At 31.7% G+C, this 26462-nt stretch overlaps 1 protein-coding gene and 2 long non-coding RNA genes across 3 annotated transcripts in view; 2 read left to right on the top strand and 1 right to left on the bottom strand.

Annotated features, from left to right (window-relative positions):
- Positions 1–4796: 4796 nt before the first annotated feature.
- On the bottom strand, positions 4797–6915 carry LOC126879787 (uncharacterized). Its single transcript, XR_007696266.1, has 4 exons — positions 6774–6915; positions 6628–6719; positions 6370–6525; positions 4797–5074 (listed from the first exon to the last, which is right to left on the bottom strand). It is a non-coding gene; the product is annotated as an uncharacterized LOC126879787 (long non-coding RNA).
- Positions 6916–7050: 135 nt separating this feature from the next.
- On the top strand, positions 7051–7468 carry LOC126879788 (uncharacterized). Its single transcript, XR_007696267.1, has 2 exons — positions 7051–7241; positions 7317–7468. It is a non-coding gene; the product is annotated as an uncharacterized LOC126879788 (long non-coding RNA).
- Positions 7469–16070: 8602 nt separating this feature from the next.
- The window catches only part of LOC126880908 (zinc finger protein 271-like), a 148043-nt gene continuing 137651 nt past the window's right edge, over positions 16071–26462 (top strand). Inside the window, exon 1 of the mRNA XM_050644983.1 lies at positions 16071–16565. Coding sequence (XP_050500940.1) covers positions 16334–16565 — 232 coding nt within the window. The 5' untranslated portion in view covers positions 16071–16333. The remainder of the gene's footprint in view (positions 16566–26462) is intronic.

Below are 26462 nucleotides of genomic sequence, written 5' to 3'. Positions count from 1 at the left end.
ATGTGGTTACCCATACTGAAAGAGGAAGTCAATAGAAAGAAAATACCACGATTAGTAAGTCAATAACATATCGAGTTAGTACAAATTTTATATTTTATTATTACTTATTGTATATATGTATGTATTATTAATATTATTTATAATTTAAACAAATTAAACTCAGAATTTGGTATTAGTTTTTTGAAAGTATATTAAATGTAAGATCAAATACTTACGATGTCGGGATAGTATCACGAGGTTTTTTCCTGGTTTTCCCTCGTGATTTACTATGGAATCTCTAACGCGAGAATTTTACTGTCATCGTTGCATTTGGTTGTCTTTTTAAAGACAGATCACATGCTATGATATTTTTTGTGACGGATATTCTTGAGTTTGGATTGATTTCATGTAATCGAATGAACTATCTTTTAGTAAAGTCGTCCCAGGAACGCAACTCGAAAATATTGACGATATCATTTTAAAGTCTCCTACTTTAAAATGTATAATATACGTCTGAATTGCCAATATAAATGAGTCAAGATTAAATAAATTATTAGAAGAATTTTTTTACTTAGCAACAACATTTTTGTTTATTTTAGTAGTATTTTGTATTTTGATAACGAAACCAGATTTGGGCTTCGAAACGTTAATAAAATCTTTTTTTGGTAAAATTGTGGCTTATTTCCCATTATAAATAGTTGATTATAAAAATGTCACAAGGAAATAGCTTCAGAACAACATGCAGATTATAATATAATTTTCAATTACAAACAACTTTTCTCAATGACAATTTTCGATATTCTTAAATATAAAGGCACTTTACTCTTGAGCGAAATTCATATTTTTGGACATACCTCGTATATTATTGATAAAATTTTATATCTGATGACTGCATCTTAGGTTTTAGACTATGCAAAGCTATACTTTTGCATAATTATTATAGCGCTTTAAAAGGAATGACTTTTTTTCGTAAAATTTATATTAAAAAAGCTTCCCATATGGTTCCAAGTTACGCAGACACGATGTATTAAAAGATGCAGGCATGCAGCAGAAGAGAAATAAGAGAAGCTAAAGAAAAAAAGCTGTAAAGAAATAGAAAGACTACAAGCCAAGCATGACAATTTTAATGTACACAAAAAGGTAAAAGAAGTTACAGGTACTTTTAAAAAGCGAACACAAATGAAGTTCATAGACACCAATGGAAAATTAATCATTGACATCCAAGAGATGATCGAAGGACAAATGGAGAATATATTTGGAGACACTTTTTCAAGATCAAAGAATGGATTACAGGTATCCATTTTCAGAGAGGATGACGGGCCCGGACATACTTAAATCCGAGGTAGAAGACGCAATAAAACGGATGAAAAACAGGAAATCTGTAGGGCCTGATAATATCGAAGCTGAATTTTTAAAACTCTTGGATGAGGAAGGAATAAACTGGATCACGGCTGTCTTCAATAAAATATACAATACAGCCAATACAGGAATCATCCCTGATACATGGCTAGAATCAAAATTCATAAAGTGATATCTAGCATTAGCATATTAGCGATACCTAAAAAACAAGGGGCAAAAAAGTGCGAAGAATATCAAACAATCAGCCTAATGAGCCATTATGTTGAAACTGTTTCTTAAAGTCAACCATGGAAGAATTTATAAGAAGGAACAAATTTCGGACAGGCAGTTCTGGTTCATTATACAAAAGTAATGTACCTACTCGATTTACAGTGGAGGTAATTATTAATTAATTTTGGAGAATAAAAAAATTCAATTTTTTTACCAAAAACGTTTTTTTTTACAAAACGCTGCGGCCTGATTTTGCTTGCGGTCTAGTGGTAAACCCGGCAATGACAGTGGCTTTAAAAGTGCCATTGATGGTAATCGATTAAACTGAACCCAATACTTCGCATTCCACACTTAAAAACCCACCAGAAATGAGACATATTATCTTTTTAAATAAATTTTTCTAATGAAAATGTTAAATTAATCCTTGTACAAAACAAAATTACAAAAAAAAACGCAACTAAAATGATTAATATATAACTAAAATATATCTAAAATACAGAATGAACGAAATGAACTGGTAGCAGTAGGATAGCAGTTTTGTTTGCCTCCCGGCTGCCATATTGTTTTAATTTTGACAGCATGTTCGAATGCCTTATGGATATGCATGTGCATGTTTCCATGCAAGTCGTGCACACAGTACATGCACTGTTATCCTTAATGGCAATTACGGTTCATTCTCTTTAATTCTTGACTAAACTGGAAAGGTGGCGCCACTAAAGACTTCCAAATGCGCATGTCATCGCATCTGCAGAAACTGCAACAGCGTTGCCACATTTAGTAGATTTCTACTTTTTTGGTAGATTTTTGATATTGTTTCAAATAAATTTTTGGTATATTTCAAAATTTTGTTATGACGGAAATGAAATTTGCTTTTTATAGTATTTATCCCATTTCTATATTAGTTTTCAGACATTTTGTTACAATTTCCCAATGTCATTACCGAAAATAAGATTCAGGACGTGGATGATGAATTTTACAGAGAAATGAAACTGGAATAAACTGAATTCTGGTGTAAAAAACTTGCAGATTTCAAGTAGCAGTGCAAGCAGTATATCAGGTGTTATTGAAGAGTTATGGCATTCGGTGAGCCTATTAGAAGCTAACGATGGAAAACTAAAATACCTAAGCATATGTAAAGGCCTCGTCCCACCATTAAATAATTTGATAAAACTGGTTTGAGCAAACTGAAAGTGACAGTTAGTGACGTCACATCCTGAGTGTTCATTGTGGATAATAATGAAAAATTTTAATTTTAAATAAAGTACAAACAAGTTAGACAACTCAATACAAAAAATTTGATCAAACTAGACCAGTGGTTCCCAACCTTTTATGTCTCGCGACCCACTTTCTGATGTTTTTCCATATTCGCGACCCATCCATCACCCATGATGATACGCTATTCTGTACTCTGTACGCTACTTAGCTACTGTAAGAGCCACGCCGCGGCCCACCTGAAATGTGCCCGCGACCCACTAGTGGGTCGCGACCCACCGGTTGGGAAACGCTGAACTAGACTGATAGTGAGAGCACAGATTTTTAGAATTTCAAAAAAACTGCAATTGTGACGTCACTTTGACGTACTTCCGGAGTTTGCTCAAACTGTTTGATCAAATTATTTGATGGTGAGACGCGGCCTTTACTTTGCAAAACAAAAAATGTTGTGTTTACGTGTTTCCAATGTAAAATGCGAAAGAATTGTGTGAAGAATTTGATCCTGACATGCAGAAATCAGTGGATGACAAAATATTATATACAAATATTAAATATGAAATTGATAACAATTAATTATAGTAGGTTATTTTTTTCCCAGTTAAAATCTAAAAAAGTTTGGTTTTTTACAGATATTCATATTATATTAATTTCTAGTTAGTCAGCTGTTGTTTTTATTATAAAAAGTCCTAAATTATATACAAATACGTTAATAAAGTTTTATAGTATATTTTAGTTTTTGATTTAGGCCCGGTCTTTTCACCTCCGGATAAATAGTTAACGGGAAGTTTATCTGACAGATAAAAAAAGTAGCGTCTTTTCACTCTGGAATAAAGTTATCCGGCAGATAAATTGACGTTAAATATCAAATATTTAACTGCCGAATAAAGTACCGAATAAGAAGTTATCTGGGAGATAAACTTTGATTTTCGTATATTTCATGGTTTCTGATTACCAGGAAACTAAAAATATAACCTAAAATCTTGAGGGTCTGATTGAATTTATTGCAAAAGTAAAATTTTGTTCTTTCTAAAAATTCTCAATCACAAATTTTATGTTATTTTGTTTTTATACATACCTACCTACTGTAATTTTTTAAGCAGAGTTATTAGATATTAAATTAAAGATGGGTTATAATTTGAAAAAATTATAATAGGTATGTATTATTGTATACCTACCCAACTATATTCATTTACAAAGGAAAACAAGTTGTAAAAAATAAAAATAGAATAGTTTCTTATCCCATCATTTCTTTGAATTGCCAAATATTTTACGATTCCAAAATGAAAGGTATTGATATATGTAGGTAGTAACTAGAATTATGTATGCACATGGTTCTCAGAAACAGTAGATGATACCTACCTTGAAAAAAAAGCTGCTGTTAAGTATCCAAAACATACTGGGTGTATCATGAAATTCTAAAAAAATAGAATATAGGAAGACTGATTTTATATTCTGAGAATTTCGTAATACTCCCCGGATATGTTTTAAATAGGTACCTTCTTACTAATATTTTTTTGTGCCAAATATAAGTAATTCTGTATTATTGCTGTTTAAATTCAGATCATAGCAATGGGTTGTTACTTTTTTAATGAGTCCGCAAATACATCCCTTTTTGTATATAGCAGAAAACAAAATGATTACATTGATTCAGTTGTCCTACACTGAAGCAATATATTTATAACATAGAGAGAGATGAAAATGAAGACAATTTTGAAAATGAATTGCTAAGTATAGACCAGGAATAAGCTAAATTATTGAATTTACTGAAGTTATGATGTTTGATAACCTTATAAAAATTTTTGTGTTAAGCTTGTCACGCACGGGGAACTATACTAAAATATATCTCATATCACTCACTATAGTAATGAGTGAGGCTGCATACACGGAACTATACCTAATGTATATTATGGTTCCGTTTATGCAGGCTCACTCATTATTATAGTGAGCAATATGAGATGTAATATATCTATTATAGTATACCTCCTGGTCAGTAACAAGCTTTATGGGGAAATAGAAGGATCATTAATATACATGTATAATTTTTTATTCTTTATTTAATTGTCCTTTGTATAATTTAATTATTAAATTTAATAAATCAATGAATTTTTGTGTCTCTTCTGCCCTTTAATTTTCTCTGGCACGCTTGTGTTCTACCCTTTCCTCCTCTTTTTCTATCTGAAGCAATTGAGCTATGTTGGGTATTAGCGTTGTTCTTTCTTGTAATACATTCTCTAGTTTATTATTGGTAGCTTATTTCTGGAACTAGCTTTTTCTTTGAGAACACAGGATTCCATCTTCTAGGTGTTTGTCATATCTGTAACCAATTTTTTTTATTTAGAAAAGTGAAAGATATCTACTATGGGCCATTCCACGAACATACGCCTGTTTTGGATTATTTCGACAACGAATATTTTACTGTGCAACCTAAGAAGTACGAAAGTAAATGGCACTAATAATTATTCCAATAAATAACAATGTAATTTGCAATTTACTTTTGTTCTTCTTATTTTGCAACGTAAAATATTCGTTGTCGAAGTAATCCAAAACAGGCGTATGTTCGTGGAATGACCCATAACAAATATTAAAATTAGGTTTTATTCTTGTTATTGGGATTCTTCAATTTACCATGTAAATTATCCAATCTTTAAAATATTGTGTTTTGATATACATAGTTGGTTTATCCCTAGTTTACTATTCAATATACCAGTTGGATGGATTATAAATCTGTAGCGTTTTGACAATGATTGATATGTCCATCTAGCCTAATTTTTCAGGAGGGCATTTTGAAAGTTTAAATCATGTTTTGTCAACCCAAAAACGAAAAGTAATCAACATAAGAAATCAAGTAATATATCAAGTTCTGGCCTACCTAATACAGTAGAATCCAGATTATCCGTGCTCCTCGGGACCGAAGGTGGCACTGATAATCCGAACATGTATTTCTTATGTATAATAAGTACGTATACACATACATATTATAATATTATGTACCTACCATAAAAAGATAACAGAAAAAATAAATCTTTCATTATGAGTCTCTCTTTCGTCATATAGAGTTTCCGTTAAGTGATTTACAATGACGCTATGTTGATAAAACCTCAAAAATGCAACTTGAGTAATAGAAAATCATAGCACGGATAATTAGGGTTCTACTGTAAGTTAAAAGGGGACATGTGGGACAAAGGGGGTTTTACCTTCATCATACACATACCAAACTATACCAACTTGAAGAAATGTTACTAAATAGCATATCAAGCAAATAATCTCATTATGGCTAAAATCAGACGTAACATCAAGTTTTGCCATATTGCATGATATTTACAGAAATATAGTATTGAATTTAAATAAAAGTTTTCCCCACATTAACAAATTTTTACATCATTGAACAGTCATTAGGTTTGTTCTAGCATCAGTTTCAAACGGTTTGAAACCATCAGCGAATAGTCAACCAGCGCGAGTAGATAGGGGATAGCACTGGTGACTGTATTATGTTGTCTCACTGAGCAACTAATTGCTGACGGTTTCTGACTAGTTTGACTGTTTGCTAGAACAAACCTAATATTAATAATCATATAATATGTACATATATAATTATGTAAACAAAATTACCACTGCATCTGTTTCATTAGCTAGCTTGTCTTTATTTAAACTTGTCTTTGTCTTCTATTTTACATACAAATCAACAGTTTTCCTCTAATTTAAAATGGATTTACCTCTTGTTCAAGCTCTCCAGTAAACTATTTCAGCATAATCAATGTTTTCCTTCTAAAACAATATTGTTGTCTGATTAAAATATGGAAATGTATTTCTAAACCTTATGACTTTGTATACCTATTTTTTTAAGTTGTAATTCTTTGATTTACTTACATTTCCTTCATTCCTTCTTCCAAAATGGAAATAAAATCGATAAAATCATCTTTGAAATACTTTGAATCTAATTATGTTAGGTTAAGTTAAAGCTGAAATTATAAAAACAAACATAAAAGTCAGGTGTGTTCGGAATCCAAACTTACTTTTAAGCTTATCTACCGGATAACTAACTGGAACATAAATTGACGTGAAAAGACGGGTACATTTTATCTGGCGAATAAATATTTATCCTCCAGATAGCTAACTGCCAGATAAGAGCATATTTATTCGGAGGTGAAAAGACCGGGCCTTAGTGGATTTTAGCTAAACTTACAGACTTACAGTAGATTTTCTAAATAAAATGTGGCAACGCTGTGCAGAAATGTCATTTTATTTTGTTTGTCTTGTCAATGGCATCTGATGACATCGTTGTTTGTTTACATACGTGTTTGGATTTATTTTATTAAATTAAATTGTTTTTTTACTTTTTACTTATAGATTAGCTATATATAACAAAGACTTTTACTCTCTTACTTTAAAGTAAAATATTCAGTTTGTGTGTAAATTTTTGAATCAAACTTTAAAATGGTGTTTAAATGCTGTGTACCAAACAGGACTGAGAAGAGTGAGAAGTAAGGAATATTCTTTTGCGTTACTTTGCATCTGCTTTGCATCCATGTAATTTAAAAATTTTGTGTTAATTTCAGCGCTGCCTTAATGTCAGGATTGAATTGTTTATAAACTCTGCAATGTTACAAAAAGATACTTGAAATATTTTAATTTTATTATGAGCTTTAATTTTGGTACTTTCCTGTAAATTGTGCCGTTAATTTTTTAAATAAATATTTTAATTTTTGAATTTTGTTTTTCTACCTTTCCTATTATATGAACTATATTTATAATTGCAGTAAAGACTCCATAATGTAATGCAAATTGCAAAAAAATAATCGCTAATGTAAGAAACAATTGTCGATTATTTTTATAATTTGCATTATGTTATAGAATCTTGTTTTACTACAATAATTAGCAACAAAGCTTATTTGAACGTTTAAAATTCCCGCAATTACCCATTTAGTTCATGACTAAACCGGACAGAGGGCGCTGTTTAGGCATTCCAAATCACGTGATATTCGCGGTGTGCAAGTACTTGGAAAGGGAAACGAGAAACGACCGTGCGCGAGTCGCGGAGAAATATTGCAACTATCTTAAATAATTCATATTGTCAATTGAAATTGTCAAATTGACGTATATTTCATACCTTCTGTCATTGACGCAGAAAAATTATATATTGTTCCACAATATTGATATGATATGCAATTATTATGTAAAGGTAAATTTAATTAATTGTATTTTGTTTGCAGTACTGCATTTTAATAACTGATTTTATTTACTACATACAATTGTTTACGTTTGCTAAACATAACCTGCATCTTATTTTTTCTTCTTATTATTTTTTTGGACTATGGTCTTGACAATTATCCAGCAACCAGGACTAATATAATTGGCCAATATAATTAAAAGTGCGAATAAAAGTACAGAGCGTAGAAATAGAGGTCGCTTTGCCGAACTTGCACGGTCCCAATAATATGGCTGCTGGATGGCGAAACTGTCATCCATAGGCGTATCCAATGTTTAAACCACTTCATATTTACTTTGCTATCACAATTTCACAAATTTCGCTACACAATTAACAAAAAAACAAAACTAAACAGGATATTCTTTACAAATTTGTCAATATTCAATGTAAACATTAGATACGACATGACCACCCCCCTTAACTACGTCTATGGCCATGTCGCTTTAGCCATCCACCGACCACCACTGACAGTTCATTGGAATCCCTAATTTAACGTATTAAAGAGTTGCCTATCTATCCTACTTTACAAACAAGAATCTACAGGTCGAGCAAGTCTTGTAAATTTCACGATTGCGAGCCACGTTTCACGCAACCGTGTTTGCGTACTTGTGTTTCGAGTTGCGTGGTCGTGCGGAGTTATATTTACCAATTCGCGCAATCGTACTTGAGACGCTGTGTCAGGTGAGGTGTTTGAAAATTTGTGTAACTTGATTGCTTGATTCTGTGGTGTGAAGGTGGTTAAATTTTTGTTTTATTTTTTTTGTTTTGTTTGTTTTTGTTGTTGCGAATATATCGCAGAAAGTTTTTAGATGAAGTAATTGTATGATGAAGATAACACAGAAAATACAAGAGGGCAGCATACTTTGCAAAACAATTGTTACAATTTGAAATCAACAATTTGTTAAGTTGTTGTCTTGCAGGTAAAAAAAGTGACTTTTTAAAAAAATTATATCTTGGAAACTAAAAATTACTTTTATTTATAATTGAAACATGTAAAAGTATAGTACTCTCAAAAAAATTTCAGCCAAAAATATTCATTTTTGTAGAGTTGACTGCAATTTTTCCACAACAGCCCTTTTTTGCAGTGAGCAGCATAACAAGTCCAGTCTCATCTGAAATCAAAGTTTCTTGTAGTTTATACCTCTGGCTAGTGAATGAACAAAGGATTTTTTATTAGATGAGGTCATTTTTGTTTTATAAAAAAAACTACTTTAAAAATGAGAAAAATTGGGGTCAAAAATGTGTTTAAACTTATGTAAAATCTTCAAATTTCATTTTTTTTAATTCCTTCGTTCATATTCTAGCCAGAGGTATAAACTACAAGAAACTTTTTGATTTCAGATGAGACTAGTTATGCTGCCAACGCAAAAAAACTTAAACTCTACAAAAATGAATATTTTTGGCTGAAACTTTTTTTGAGACTACCTTAAGTACTATACTTTTACATGTTCCAATTATAAATAAAAATAAATTTTAGTTTTCGAGATATAATTTTTTTAAAAAGTCACTTTTTTTACCCACAAGACCTATGTAACCCCTTAAAAAAATGTTTGGAAGAATATGTTTGATGGCCAAGATGCATACATATATTTAGAAGGAAAGTTCCTGATTTCTGTAGTACAATACATAATACTGAAGAGGAACTAGCCCTAAGCTCCGGACTCCACTTGCGATTTGTAGTTGTGGAGATTGAACACATTCTTTCAAATAGAAGTCAATCCATGATTATTTAGTCACAAATGGATTGACTTGTATTTGAAACAATGTGTTCAATCTTCCTGATTACAAATCGCAAGTGGAGTGCGGCGGTAATAACACCAAAATATTCCATATAGGTCCATAGAAGGTACACAGACATTGAAAAATTCCTGGAATATCCCCGAAAACATGTTCCCTGAACATCCCAGGAAAATCCTATGTCAGCATTTTAAACATTACCTGAATGTCTTATTGGAACATTCCATGAATGTCCACGAATGTTCTCTGGACATTCAAAATATATTTTGTAGACATTCCCTGGATATACCAGAAATACAGTGATGAGCGCTCTAATAACCGGCAAAATAGCACAAAAGATGTATTAAGTAGTGAGATAAAAAGACGTGAAACTAGTTGAGCTGGGAAATTTAGCGATATTAACTTATACATTTAGATTGTATTGATTGTGTACCACCTTCAGACGTATCAGACGAGTTTGGAAACTACCACTGTCACAGTGACAGTTTTAGTTGACATACTCCTCCGATATGTGTAAAGGTGGGATCAATATAACGTAAATTTAAAGGTTAATTTCGCTAAATTTCCCAGCTCGACTAGTTTCATTTCTTTTTATCTCACAACTAAATATGTTGCCCATATTTTGCCGGTTATTAGGGCACTTATCACTGTACATCCTTGCTGATGTGACAATACCTCCTATCTGTTTTTTCATGAGTTTTGTATGAGAGATGGAAAAACATGTTTTAAGGTCACCTCCTGTGTTCATATGTAAGTTTTGACTTGTTTTGTAGTTCATAGATAGTTTAATTTACTACAAAACAAGTCAAAAAATATCATACGAAAACAGGAGGTGACCCTAAGACAAGTTTTTAGTCTCTCTTACAAAACTCATGAAAAAACAGATAGGATGTATTATTACATCACTGACGATATGTGGCCATACCAAATAATACATCCTTGATAAATATAAACATTTTTATTGAACAAAATCTTTTAATACATTCTTTTAATGCAATTTACTGATATTCCTAAATATTTCAAAAAAATGTGTCACATTTGCTTTGTAAACCTTTCTTTTGCCTTTCGTAGCCACATATTCCGTTTCCTTCCTGGTTTTTTGTAGACCACTTCTCTCAGCTGATTCTAAAAAAAAAATGAAATAAATGGTAATTTTTCTATCCTTTACAATTAACAATCAGAAGAAATATTATTTACAGATAATGATATGCATAATAATAATAGGTTTGTTCTAGCATCAGTTTGAAACCATCAGCGAATAGTGGACCAGAGCGAGTAGAGGGGATCGCACTGGTGACTGTATTATGTTCTTTTACTGACCAACTGTTTGCTGATGGTTTTTGACTAGTTTGACTGTTTGCTAGAACAAACCTAATAATAATAAATATTTTGTATTTTGACAATGACATCTGATGTGGAAGTCAAAACATTAATAAAATTATTTTTTCAAGTTAACTTTCACATGCGCGTCTTAAAATTGTACTTTTAATACTTATATCATAAATAACTATTAAAACTATCTTAAGAGGAAACAGTATCGATCAACAGGTAGCGAAAATGTGTTCCAAGATTGCGGCTGTAATTTTGAATATTTTTCAAGATATTTGGCACACATATTCGTAATATAATAAAGAATGGCGGTACAGAGCCCAATTTGAAAAATATATTATTATGTGGAAATTAGTCTGTAATTAAATACAATATAAAAAAAACGAGCTTGTACCGCCATTAAGAAGAACAAAAAAATACACTTTCTTCAAATACAACTTTTTTATCAGATTTTGTGTTATTTTGGAACTACTAAAATTTTTTATTTCATTAGTAGTTCCAAAATTACACAAAATCTAGGCATCGGATAAAAAAGTTTATTTGAAGAAAGTGTATTTTTTTGTTCTTCTTAATGGCGGTACAGGCTCGTTTTTTAAATATTGTATAATTACAGAGTAATTTCCACATATTAAGAGGATCGGTACGTATTTTCGGCTGCAATGCTATTCAAATGGGGATTCATTTTTTTCAAATCCTGAGAAAACTAATAAGTATTTTTAAAAAATTTAAACGCAGAATGAAAGATTACGTTATTAGCGAGGGCCGAAAGTCCCTGAGAACTTCTATAATGTTTATTTTAATAAGTTACAGGGGTGAAAAAACTAAGAGAAAATTTAGTGTGATTTTTAATTTCAAATATCTCATTCAAAATAAACTTTTTATTTATTCTAAGGGACTTTCGGCCCTCGGTAATAATTTAGTCTTTCATTCTGCGTTTAAATTTTTCAAAAATATTTATTGGTTTTTTCAGGATTTGAAAAAAATGAACACAATGCCGTGGTAATATTTTCCAAATCTGTCTTTGTCTTACAACGCACTCAACCGAATATAATATTGTCAGCATATATTGTCAGTCAGACACTGACAATCAGTGACAATTTTAAATATTTGACATTGCATCGGGAATATTTTGAGAAATTGATTAAATATTATTGATATATAGTGTATTTGATAAATAATTGATTTAAGACGTGAACTTAATAAAAAGTTATTTATTGTGTATTATTTGTGGAAGATCCAAGCAGAGAATACATCAGATTGATATATCCTGTGATCCAAGTATTTTGTTGTTAGAGATGTTCAAAATTGTAAGCGTTCCAAAATAACAACATATTATTAAAAAATCACTTTAACACTTTTCCTCTTTTCCGATTGATTATTAGTTTTTGTTGTACAAATAAATTATTACAATCACTGAAAACATAGTTAGTGAAAAAATTATCACATTTATTAACTGAATTAATAATTTGCAATTATAAAAATAACAGTTATCCAAGAACATTCAAAAGCCATCTCTTTAAATTAATTATGACATTTTCAAGTAGAATGACATTCTAGTAATGTTTACATATCCACACCAGTGTGAATTTTACTACACGTAATTTGCCGTGTAAAGACAGAAAAAGTAGGGATACACGTAAAATATTTGCGAATTATGTACCCATAGCCTTAATGAAAAATAAACCCTATCAAAAATCTTCGTAATTTCATCATTTTTCTTGTTGGCATAAACGACAATTTTTGATTTTCTTTTCTTTTTTCATTAATGGCATATATCCCTTTTAACCGCCATATTGACTAACCTTACAACGATGCGATCGACACAAACGCCAGAGGTAAGTTTGGCATATTCACCAATGTTATATCTTGATTGGACATAAGCGCCATTTTATAGTTTTTAATTTATTTCAGACATTTTCAGCCACATTAATGTTCACAATAAATTAAAATTTGAAAAAAAATCACCAATTTTTTTGAATCACTGTGCAGATAAGCAGAATTGGTAAAAATAAAAATAATCAGTTTTTTGTGTTTCCTGAAAAATCAAGTGAATGTCGTTTATGCCGTTTTGGCTTGACAGCGTCGATATATTTTCAGTCAGACACTGACAATCAGTGACAATTTTAAATATTTGACATTGCATCGGGAATATGTTGAGTTATTGATTAAATATTATTGATATATAGTGTATTTGATAAATAATTGATTTAAGACGTGAACTTAATAAAAAGTTATTTATTGTGTATTATTTGTGGAAGATCCAAGCAGAGAATACATCAGGATAATATATTCTGTGATCCAAGTATTTTGTTGTTAAAGATGTTCAAAATTGTAAGCGTTCCATAACAATATATTATTAAAAAATCACTTTAACAATTTTCCTCTTTTCTCGATTGAGTATTAGTCTTTGTTGTGCAAATAAATTATTACGATCACTGAATACATAGTTAGTGAAAAAATTATCACATTTATTAACTGAATTAATAATTTGCAATTATAAAAATAACAGTTATCCAAGAATATCCAACACCCATCTCTTTAAATTAATGATGACATTTTCAAGTAGAATGACATTCTAGTAATGTTTACATATCCATACCAGTGTGAATTTTACTACACGTAATTTGCCGTGTAAAGACAGAAAAAGTAGGGATACACGTAAAATATTTGCGAATTATGTACCTATAGCCTTAATATATTTTTCAAATTGGGCTCTGTACTGCGATTCTTTATTATTTTACGAATACGTGTGCCAAATGCCTCGAAAAAATATTCAAAATTACAGTGACAATCTTGGAACACGTTTTGGCTACCTGTTTATCGCTACTGTATTACCTTAAAACATTGTAATTTGCTAAACCAGTATATTTTACTCTACTACTACTCTACTAGCTACCTCATTTTCCACTGTTTCTAAAGACTTGTTTACATGGGTAGAGTTTTGAGGAGAGTAGAGTAGCGGTAGTACTCTACCAAAAATGGCTTGATACCATTCACATGAGGAGAGTACAAGTATAGTACTGATGCTAGTATAGTGAAACCGATTTTTGTATTTTTAAACACTCTTGATTATAAGTGCACCTTAAATTCTTAATTTTTTGCTTAAGCTCGTTTACTCCAAAGCCCCCTTTGCCATTCTTTCGACGATTTCATCCTCCGCAGCTTGCTGCAAACTTTTATTTCTGTAGTATACACTACCTAAATTCCATAAACACTGGTATTCGCCGTATTATAGCTCTACAAGTTTTAAAGTTTCATCTTCAGTGAACTTCATTTTCACTATTTACACAAAACACAATTCCAGCCAGAATGACAGCGCCCCCATGTACTCTCCTACCTACTCTATTCTGCCATAATTGAGCGTGTTCCATGGGTAGAGTGTGCAGCCGAGTAGACATTTTGGCAGTAGTGGTGGTCATAGAGTAGTTACTTTGCCATAGGTTGCTAGTCACTCTACTTTAACTCCAACTATACACTCTACCAGCTATTCTACTGTGCTGAGCATTTTTACAGGTAGAGTTACTCTACTCTATCAAGTACTTGCATCATTACTCTACCTGTGTAAACAAGTCTTAAATCTACTGAATGAAAATCTACTTAATCTTAATCTACTCTTAATGAAAAATGTCTAAAATCATTTACCCACCTAGTATTATTGTAGAATTTAAGACAGTCCAGTGCCTTATAAATAATTTCAATATGAATATTTTTTCCTTTAATTCTCCTTTGATACCACTCCATTTTAGATTTTGGGGAACTTATTTCATTGTGTTTATAGCCCATATTTATTGAAGGAACCCAATCTGGAGATTGTTATTATCGATTAAGTCGGCTGGTTTTCCTATAAGATTAAAATGTTAACATCTTCAAAAATCGTTACTGTTGTAATTGTAACTTACCAGATATAAAATGATTACAGCAGACAGGACAGGAAAATTTTCATTTCGCTAGTAAAACCTGTACATTGTATTGCATTTAACCATTGTTGTCTCTCAGATACCTTATTTAGTTCAGTTTAAAAGTGAACTTTATCTCGACTTTATCACAATTACTTTGCATTTCACACTTCAAAACACAACACCAATGAAGCATATTATCGTTAAATTAATCTTTGTACAACACAAAATTACAAAGAAATACAACTAAAATTATCTAAAACTCATTAAGAACAGATAGAATAAGATTTATCTTTTACACCCAGTAGCCATATTGACATATTGATTTAATTTTGACAGCATGTTGGAACGGATTTAAATTTGGTAAATATAACTCCGCACGACCACGCAACTCGAAACACAAGTACGCAAACACGGTTGCGTGAAGCGTGGCTCGCAATCGTGAAATTTACGAGACTTGCTCGACCTGTAGATTCTTGTACTTTACAAAGCCTGCTTATTTGTACTGTGGTCGTTCAGCGTGACTTGCGTCTAGAGAAAACCAAATACTTTGCTTCGGAGCTTCTAGACAATTGACAGTTCTCTGGATTTGGCGGGCAATTTGAAAAGTATATATATTGTACCTATACTACTTATACATCATATACAACTTATACATCATTGAGTTTAAGACAGTAAATGAAAAACCTCACTGCGCTTGGTAGATTATATATATAAATGTAAATGAAATTCAAAATATACTTATTAACCTAATTATATAGTACTTATTAGCAATATGTTAAATAAAAAAATTTGTCATGTAGGTACCTTATAATAATATGTATGTACCTATATGTATAGGATATGTTACTTATAGTTCGGTACCTCTTGGGGACTTAGCAATTTTACCAGTATTTTGAATTTCTCTATAAAATAATTAACCATAGGAAAGTTATAAATTACAGTCAAATAATTAACCATATTATAAAAGTTATATTATTACCACATCAAAAACAGTAGGTACCTACTACCAAAGAAAAACATAAATATTTCACATAATAAAAATGTTCTTAAACAAAAATGATTGTTTTCAATTAATAAGAAAAAACCTTAAAGGAAAATTTAGGGTTTAAACAAACCATCTATTAGAGAAATTCAAAATACGGGTGTAAAATTTCTAAGTCCCCAATAATTGTAACTGTCAATTGTCTAGAAGCTCCGAAGCCAAAGTATTTGGTTTTCGCTAACCGCAAGTTTCAGCGTGCAGTGCATGTTTAATTTAACATAACCTTAATTAAACCTTTATAAGTATAAATATAGATTAAATTGTTTATTTGGGTCAAATCGGGTGAATTAAGTGTCTATTATAGAATTAGTTGTTTATTGGATAAATAAATATATTTCTGATAGTGAATCTAAATCAAGTATGGAAGTAAAAGAAGAATTTAGTGAGAACCAGTGTAAAATTGAAACAGTAGATTATGAGATGGATAATTGTCTTTTGGATAGTGTTAAATTTGAGGCTAAGGAAGAACCCAAGGAAGAAAGTATACATAATACATTGGAGTATTTAGACTTAAATAAAATCTTCATAAAGACTGAAATAGAACAAGATGATACACTTAAATTATTTGAGGAGAAACAAACAAGGCAATCAGGTAAGTAAATAACAAGAATAATTAATATCATTGGTTGAAAGGTACCTAAAAGATTGTAACCCACAAAATCCCTAAAATGGTGTACTACACCAGATAAACTTGTTGTTCATTCTTCTTTTAACTGAAAAAATATTGTAACCAAAATATGGCTGCTATTATTGTTATTAATTACCTAAACGTTTTTATTTGTTGTAAGCTACATGAGTTGTAGATGTATAATGGTAGGGGAGCCCAAGCAGGGATTTTTGTAGTTACTTAAGCTCCTCAGATTATCACATGGGAAGAAACCTTGTACCCTGTAAATCTTTGGTACTTTGGTAAAATCCGATATGTCAAAAATTATCGATTTTTCGTTTTTAATGCCAATATGTACCTTGAGCGATGAAGAATATGATGACAAAACCCAACATGGCTAAACGCATCCATGTAACAGTAGATGATAAAATTAGTTTCCGATATGTCCACTATTACAACAACACTGCCAACTTTTAAACTCATCTGCTGCAAAATCCGGTTTTTTGACATATCGGGTTTTGCCTTAGCACCACAGAAATGTACCCCTACCATATATTGGATTTTAATACAGGGAAGTTCATTTAGGGGGATCCGAAAAAAAGTGTATCCTTAGAAAAACTCGAAATCATCAGATTAAGATAAGGTAAGTTAAGAGGCTACAGTAGTGCGTCATCAAAAACAGAAAACGTGGTCCAAGATTGCGGCTTTAATTTTGAATATTTTGTCGAGATATTTGGCACACATATTCGTAATATAGTAGATAATGGCGGCACAGAGCCCAATTTGAGAAATATGTTAGAATGTAGAAATTACTCTATAATTAAATACGATATTAAAAAAACGAACCTGTACCTCCATTAACAAGAACAAAAAAAATACTTTCCTCAAATAAACTTTTTTATCCCATGCCTACCTAGATTTTGTGTCACATTGGAACTACTAAAATTTTTATCCATAACAAGAAATAAAACATAACTAATAACTGATTAGGCAACATACAGTAAATAGTCACTGTCATTTTGACAAAGCTGCGTCAGATTTCTATGTCTAATAGCATGATTTTTTATCTGTTTTGTTATCTGTATCGATATCTGTTCAGTGCAGTAGTGTATTATTTTAAGAATTCGTTAGTGTTTATATATAATTAATTTATCATATTTTTGTGTAATAGAACTAAGTTGTTTGACTATTTGAAAAAATAGATTATTGTTAATTAAGGGGGCAAGACGTAAAAGGATTTAAGTGCAGTTGTGATAGTTTTGAGATAATCAGCTTTAAAGTTGTTTGAGTTTTATACATTCTAGGTAGTCCAGGAACTGAAGCTTTTCACCTCGCAATTTTTACAGAATGGATCGATTTGTTTGAAAATTTGAGAACAAGTAGTGGATAGTCCAAGGATTAAAATCTATATGATGCCGAAAGGCGCTTTTATCATGGGGGTGGTTGCCACGCCATCCCGGGGGTGGAAATTTTTTATTATATTTTGACCGCAAAAGTTGATAAAAACATTCATTTTAAGCAAAAAATGTTCTATACATTTTTTTGATAAAATTAATAGTTTTGGATTTATTCGCTATCGAAAGTGTTTTTTTTTTTTTTTTTTTTTTTTTTTTTTTTTTTTTTTTTTTTTTCTTTTGGAAGCCGTCCGTGCATGCACCCCGGTGGCACTGCAGCTTTTCAGCTTATTGTGCTTCCTTCCATTTGTTCTCATGACACCCAATCCAATAATGCAGTGCCCTTTACTAACCTGTAAAGGTCCATTGGGTTAGTGCCATACACTGTCGGACTTGGTTTGCAGTCTCCATATATTGCTTGTCTCTTACGATCCAGCGCCTCGCAATCGCACAATAAATGTCTGACTGTCTCGGTCTCTCTATTGCATAGTCTGCAGCTGAGGTCTCCGTTATATAGTCCTATCGTGTGTAGGTGTCCTTTTACTGGAAAGTGTCCAGTTAAGAAACCTGTAATAATTTTGAGCTGATTCCTGTTCATTTTGAACAGTTCTTCAGCTCTTTTTGCGCATGTCTGAGGTATAAATCTCTTCGCATGCTTTTGCGTGGGAATTTCTTCCCAGTATTCTTTGTGCTGTCTTCGTATCCAGCCTCTTAATCGGTCTCTGATTGTGCTTTTGGGCACTCCCAGTGCCGGTTCTGGACCGAAGTATCCTGTTGCTGATCCTCGTCTAGCAAGTTCGTCAGCTTTTTCATTACCAGCGATCCCTTGATGTCCAGGCACCCAAATGAGTTTTACCTCATTATGTTCCGCCAGGGTGTCAAGTTCTTCGCGGCATTCCCATACAAGCCTTGAGGTTATCCTTGGGTTCTTTAAAGCCCTCAAGGCCGCTTGGCTGTCTGAACAGATATTGATTCTCTTATTAGTATAAGTCCTCAATCTGTTTATCCGTGCACAGTGCAGGATTGCATATACCTCCGCCTGAAATACAGAGGTATATTCTCCTATTGGGATGGAACCGTTATAGTTCCTATCCTCACTATATACTCCTGATCCCGAACCATCTTCTGTCTTGGACCCATCTGTATACCAGGTGTGGCCCTCATACTTCAGATGTCTGCCAGGATCTTCCCATACCTCTCTGGAGTGTATTTCCACCTGAAAAGGTATTTCCATTTTATATTTGGGGATACAATGGTCTGTTATCATCTCCCATATTGGATCCCCGCATATATCATTGATGCTGCAGTGTCCTTTGCCCACTGCAATTTTGCTTTGATTACCCTGCAGTCTATGTAACCCCATCCTTGCCTCGCCCTTCACTGTGATGTGTAAGGGAGGAAGGTCTAGTAAGGCTTCCATTGCTGCAGTTGGTGTGCCTCTCATTGCTCCTGTTATGCTGAGACAGACAAGCCTTTGTATCTTGCCTAACTTCTCTATAGCATTTCTCTGTTGCACCTTTGGCCACCAGACCATTGTTGCATACGTTATTGTGGGCTTTACCATCATGTTGTATATCCAATACATCATGTCCGGTTTAAGTCCCCATGTTCTGCAATGTGTGCGTCTGGTCACCATTAAAGTGGCCATCGCTCTTTTGGTTATTCGTTCCAGGTGTTGATTCCAGGTAAGCCTTGAGTCTATTATGACTCCGAGATATTTTACCTCCCTCTCCACCTTTAGGGAGATCCCCATGAGATTCACAGGTCCTATTCCCTCTAATTTTGTCCTTCTGGTGAAGGCTACTATTTTGGATTTGTGAGGGCTTACGGACAATCCTACCTCACTTGTCCATTTTGATACTACATTCAGGGCCTGTTGCATGTTATCCCTGACAGTTGTATTGAACTTGCCCTGAGCCAGAATGACAAAATCATCTGCATAGCCCAGGACATTATATTTTTTCCTGTTGAGCGTTCCAATCAGTCCGTCCATAACCAGATTCCACACTACAACATCGAAAGTGTTAGTTTTATATCGAAAAAATAAGTGTTTTTCAATAATATACTAATTTACGATTCACTCAATTTTTGCTGTAGAAAACATTTTCTCAAACCAATTTCTTGGGAATTAAATAACCTACAATTTCATGTTTAAACATTTTTTCGTATCTCTGATGCTAATCTTTCTATTCTGAAGAAATCGACATTTTTACCAAACTACAAAAATTCGTTATTCGCTTTTAACTCCAGTTTTTTACAAACTGATCTTTATAAACCAGTCAAACTTCTAGAATCTATTAATAATACATAAATAAAGAAGAATGAATAAGGCCAATGACTAAAAACATCGCTAACTTACATTTATATGCTTCCAATTGGATTTCTCTTTTTTTTTTTAAATACATATATTGAATTTTTTACTTTTCTATTTTTTATCTTAGAAAGTTAGGCGAAAAAGAATTTTGTAGGTTTTTGTAAGGTCTATAATCCTGTTAATATTAATTCTTTTTAAAATCCTCAGTCGCAAAAAGAGGTGACTTTGAATGAATTGGTAAAGGTGGTTTTTGCATGTTATTACAAGTTTTAACTATCAATAGCTCACTCAATTTTTGCTGTAGTAAAAATTTTTGCAAACCAGTTTCTTGAGAATTAAATTAGCTACAATTTCATATTTAAACATTTTTGCGTATCTCTGATGCTAATCTTTCTATTCTGAAGAAAATGCCATTTTTTCCCAACTACAAAAACTCGTTATTCGCTTCTAACTCCATTTTTTTTTAAACTAAACATTCTAAGCCGGCCAAACTTCTAGAACCTATTAATAATATAAAAATAAAGAAGAGCAAATAAGGTTAATGACTAATTTTAATTACGGTGGTGACTAGGAGGTTGCTTCGGATCACTTTTTCGCTGAAAAAAGTAGAGACTAACATTGTTTTCAATATACGTCACTTAATTTTTGGGCTAAAGACTTTGTTTTATTTCTGGAGATAGATATTTTAAAATGCTTTAAATTAGTTTGAACAAGTTATCCTCGAAAAATGCATAGTTTTCCCGTCCTTTGACTTTGAAAATACAGTATTTATCATTTGACGAAGAAGAGCTAACATTTAATAATCTATAGCTCGATTACTATTGGTCTTAAAAAAATCTAAAAGAAACGGTTTTGTTTATTGTTTCAAAAGGTACATTTTTGTTAAGTAAAGTTGTTTTGATAAAACGAAAAATTTTGGAGTTATTAGCCGAAAACTTATTAACAACATTGATTTTTTCGATATAAAACTAACACTTTCGATAGCGAATAAATCGAAAACTATTAATTTTATCAAAAAAATGTATAGAACGTTTTTTGCTTAGAATGAATGTTTTTACTAACTTTTGCGGTCAAAATATAATAAAAAATTTCCACCCCCGAGATGGGGTGACAACCACCCCCATGGTAAAAGCGCCTTTCAGCATCATATAGATTTTGATCCTTGGACTATCCACTACTTATTCTCAAATTTTCAAGCAAATCGATCCATTCTGTAAAAATTGCGAGGTTTTGTCCTATTTTAAGCTTCATTACTTGGACTAAGGAGTCAATAAACTAAAATATGTCTAGTGTACAATGTACTATAAAATGATAATAATATAAGGGTATAATTATTACTCTTACTATATCCTTCTTTTTATTCAGTTATTAAAAAAATGTGCTTGAATCGGTACATGGTGTTGATAAATGTTACTGGTAAAACGGTTCAAGTGCAGATGTTAACTACATATCGTCCCTGCCATTTCCAACTATAGAATGTGAAAAGTGGTACTTTTCAGGAGAGCAAAATAATTCTTTTTTAGAGACTCCTAAATCAGCGCATTGACAAATGGGAAAATTTTTTCATATTTTTTGTATGTAATATTTTTAATCCTTGTGAGATTGATAACTTTGAACTGCATATCTTTTTTTTTCTTTCCAAAAAATCACTTTCGTTACTTTGGTTTTTGTATTAATCAAAGATTTATTTCGGTCCGATGATTCAAAGTAGTGAATGTATAATAGCAAATAACTGTATAATCAAATAATGAAAATCCGTTAAAATGAACTCATAAACTGTCTCATAATAATTTCTTGGAAGCAATACTGAAACAAAATTCGCAGAAATTGTAAACACTTGCATTTTATTCTTCTCAGGAGTTTAGCATTTTCGACAGTTTACAGATTATAATTGAATAACTGTTGAATAAATTACAACACAAACTTACGAATGTGACACATTTGACATTTAGCGTTGTACAAATATACCTTTAGTTATATTTGTATAAAACAAAAGTATCGAATATAACCATTTTCGTCAGTTTGCAGTCAACCAAATGAAAAAATGTTCATATTCGATGGTTTAAACAGCATATTTCCCGCGCTCCTAATCAAGCTGCAATAACGAGAAATTGCAACAAGATGTATCATGTATAATGCAAGGACAAGGTATCGAATCTGAAATCCCGATTTTTCACATTCGATAGTTGGAAATGGTAGGGTCGTCCCTGCCATTTTCAACTATCCAATGTGAAAAGTCGTACTTTTCAGGAGAGCAAAATAACTCTTTTTTAGAGACTCCAAAATCAGTGCATTGACAAATGGGAAAATTTTTATATTTATTGTATGTAATGTTTAATCCTTGTTAGATTGATAACAAATTTGAACTGCTTATCATTTTTTTCTTTTCAAAAAATCACATTCGTTACTTTGCTTTTTGTATTAATCAAAGATTTGTTTAGGTCCGATGATTCAAAGTAGCGAATGTATAATAGCGAATAACTTTATAATCAAATAATGAAAATCCGTTTAAATGAAATCGTAAACTGCTTCACAAGAATTTCTTGGAAGCGTTGCTGAAACAAAATTCGCACTAATTGTAAACACGTGCATTTGATTCTTCTCAGCAGTTTAGCATTTTCGATAGTTTACACTTACAGATTATAATTGAATAACCGTTGAATAAATTACATCTCAAAGTCAAAGTCAAAATTTTATTTACGCATATAGCATTTACAGAGTAAGTAGGTATAAAACAACAATAATTATAAAAGTACAAAGGATAGTTATAAGTATAACCTATATAGTCTTACAAAGTTAAATCATTAGAATATACATACAAGTCAAAATATATTAAAAGATTACTGTAACAATAACAAGATATCGTTGTGACTAGATTTTTTTTTCAATAATTATAAAAACACTGAAACATATATATATATATATATATATATATATATATATAACAAAAAGTTTGGAGGTAACAAATTTGAAATCAGATTACATATTTAATAAATAAGACACAATTTACCATAATAATTTTAACATTAATTTGATAGAAACTTTTTTATTTTACCAGTAAATTTATTAAAACCATCATTAAATAAAACTAACGAATGTGACACATTCGACATTTAGCGTTGTACAAATATAGGTACCTTTAGTTATATTTATACAAAACAAAATATCAAATATAACCATTTTCGTCAGTTGGCAGTCAACCTAGTGTTGGAAAATTCTCGAGAATGGAAAATCGAAGAATATTCTCGAGAATATTCTCAAGAATAGATATGGAGAATTTTCTGAGAATGAACCCCATGACGCACTTAAGAATATTGTTGAAGATGAAAAATAGGGTTTTAAAAATCATGATCTTATATACAAAATTCTGAGACGAAACAACAGTGTCCTTTGTTTGTATATAAAAAATACAAAAACAACAGAAAACACAAAATTTCTTTGATAAAAAAATGAAATTTTCTTTTTAACAGCAAATAATCGATGTGGTATGATAAAAGATGAGACCTCAGATTTTTTTAATCTATTTCTATCATTAGCTCATCTACAATCTGCATTTCAATGTACTGATGAGTTGTGGGATTTTGTTTTTCATGAGTGGCCAGTTCAGTCATGGATTGGTCTACGTTTAACAATTTTAAATTGTGAGCAATAAAAGTTACCTTACGAGCCGGTTCAGCAGTGAGCCGGTTTTTTTTAGAGGAGTGGATAAAAAAAACATAAGTGTCTACTGAAACTTCTTTCAGTCGCTGCAATGGATGAAGGCATGCCTAATATATCAACTAATATTTTAGTTAATTTTGTTCCAAAACATGTACCTTTTCACCATATGATTAAGTCTAGTTTTTCAATTTTTTTTTCCAAAAAAATCGCTCGTTAGACCGATAAAGTGCCAAATCTGCCATTATTCCATTACCATATTTTAAAGTTGCTAAATGATCTACAAACTCAGTTTCCTCAACTTGTTCTTCTCTGCTTAAATGAACACAATTCTAAATATTTGCACGTTAATATTGCACCAAAACAATAAATATTAACACTGTAAACATCCTTGCTAGTGGTTCATAGGATTGGCAAAAACAATATACCTACATATTTTTTAAGTTATAATTTGACCCGTATCTAATTTTTATTTTTGTTTCGGTTTTTGAAAATATAGAAAATTTTGCCGAGAATATTCTCGAGAGAATTTTCTGGCCGAGAATATTCTCTTGAGATTATTCTCTTCTAACATCACTAAGTCAACCAAATGAAAAAATGTTCATATTCGATGGTTTAAACAGCATATTTCCCGCGCTCCTAATCAAGCTACAATAACGAGAATTTGCCACAAGATATATCACATATAATGCGAGGGCAAGGTATGGAATCTGAAAAACCCGATTTTTCACATTCGATAGTTGGAAATGGTAGGGAAGATATGTCAAAACTATCAACTCTAGAGAAAAGTCACTAAAGACCTTTTCTGTTTGGAATAATCCAAAAAAAACCTTGTTCGATGCAAAATAAATAATTTTAGGAAAAAAACGAAAAAAAAAAGGTTTAAAAAATTTTTGACCCACTTTTGGACCTGCCAACATGCAAATTTGTTGAAAGGAGTCCTTTTTGAGTAAGATTGTGCAAAAAATCCGAATCATAATATTTTTCCTAGCAGATGCGCAGTGGTTTTCTGGACAGCTTTACGGGGAAGGTGTTTTAATACTTCTCCTGTTATTATTTCGTGCCCAGGTATATGTCATAATTTGCATTAATCTATTAAAAGTAGTTCCTCTATTATACAGGGTGTCCCGAAAAGATTGGTCATAAATCATACCACAGATTCTGGGGTCAAAAATAGGTTGATTTAACCTAGCTTACCTTAGTACAAATGTGCTTATAAAAAAAGTTACATCCCTTTGAAATTACAAAATGAAAATCAATTGTCCCATATATCGAAAACTATTAGAGATTTTTTATTGAAAATGGAAATGTGACATTATTATAGCAAGAATATCTTAAAAAAATTATAGTGAAATTTGTGCACCCCATAAAAATTTTGTGGGGGTTTTGTTACCTTAAATCACCCCCCCCCCCCCAAACTTTTGTGTACGTTCCCAGTTAAATTATTATTGTGCTAGCATTAGTTAAACATACTGTTTTTAAAACTTTTTTACCTCTTAGTACTTTCTTGAAAAGCCAGTTTTTATCGAGATATTTTGAATATTTGTCAATTCCACCACATATTTGTATAGGGTCAAGTATGATTATAGAGACCTGGTAATAATACGAAAATTTATTTAACAATTTACATTCTTAGGAATATTTTGAACCATATTAAACAAGAAGCCCACACGCCACACCTCAATAAAAGGTGCCTTATCTAAAAAATACTAAGAGGCAAAAAGTTTTAAAAACACTGTGTTTAACTAATGGTACCGCAATAATAGTTTAATTGGAACTTACACAAACATTTGGGGGGTTTAAAGGAACGAAACCTCCATAAAATTTTTATGTAAGCATATAGTGTAGGAAACAGAGGTTGAACCTTGCAAAATGGACACAAGTCCGGTTTTATTTTTTTTTCTGTTATATCAAGGGGTGCTTATTATAAGACTAACTTTTTCTGAAAAAATTTCGCCCCGGAACCCCCTTTTCACCCCTTTAAAGGGGGTAATTTGTGGTTTTTGCGGAACGTAGCCCTTCCTGTACCTTTTACAAAAAATACTTTTTATAGAAATATGAAGAGGACTATATTTTCTACGATTTATTTCCCGACAGCATATGTCTATCATCCACCGTTTAGCGGGGGTAGCGCCCCAAAGTTGACAAGTTTTTAAAAAAGGTGTTTTTAAAAAATATATATTTTTCCCTAACTGTAACTCAAATTAAGAATAAATCCTGCGGAAATTATTCACAAATAAGTGACTGATTTTTTGGTATAGGTTTCATTTAAGGGTAATTGTCCCATTTTTAATTACAGGGTGTTACATTTTTAAAATCCCCTTTTTATACCATCTGAACCGTTTATGCTAGAGTAAAAAGACTTTCAGCGATTACCCATGTACTGGTGCTATTTACAAATTTGTATAATGCACCCCCATTTTTTCCCCGGAACCACCCCAAAAAAAGAAGAATTAATAAATAAAGTGATTTTCTTGGAATCACACACACTGCCCTTTATTAATATGCTTCATATAT

The sequence above is a fragment of the Diabrotica virgifera genome, chromosome 2, assembly GCF_917563875.1.
Source record: "Diabrotica virgifera virgifera chromosome 2, PGI_DIABVI_V3a".
Taxonomy (NCBI): domain Eukaryota; kingdom Metazoa; phylum Arthropoda; class Insecta; order Coleoptera; family Chrysomelidae; genus Diabrotica; species Diabrotica virgifera.
This window is presented reverse-complemented; position numbering and strand designations above follow the sequence as displayed.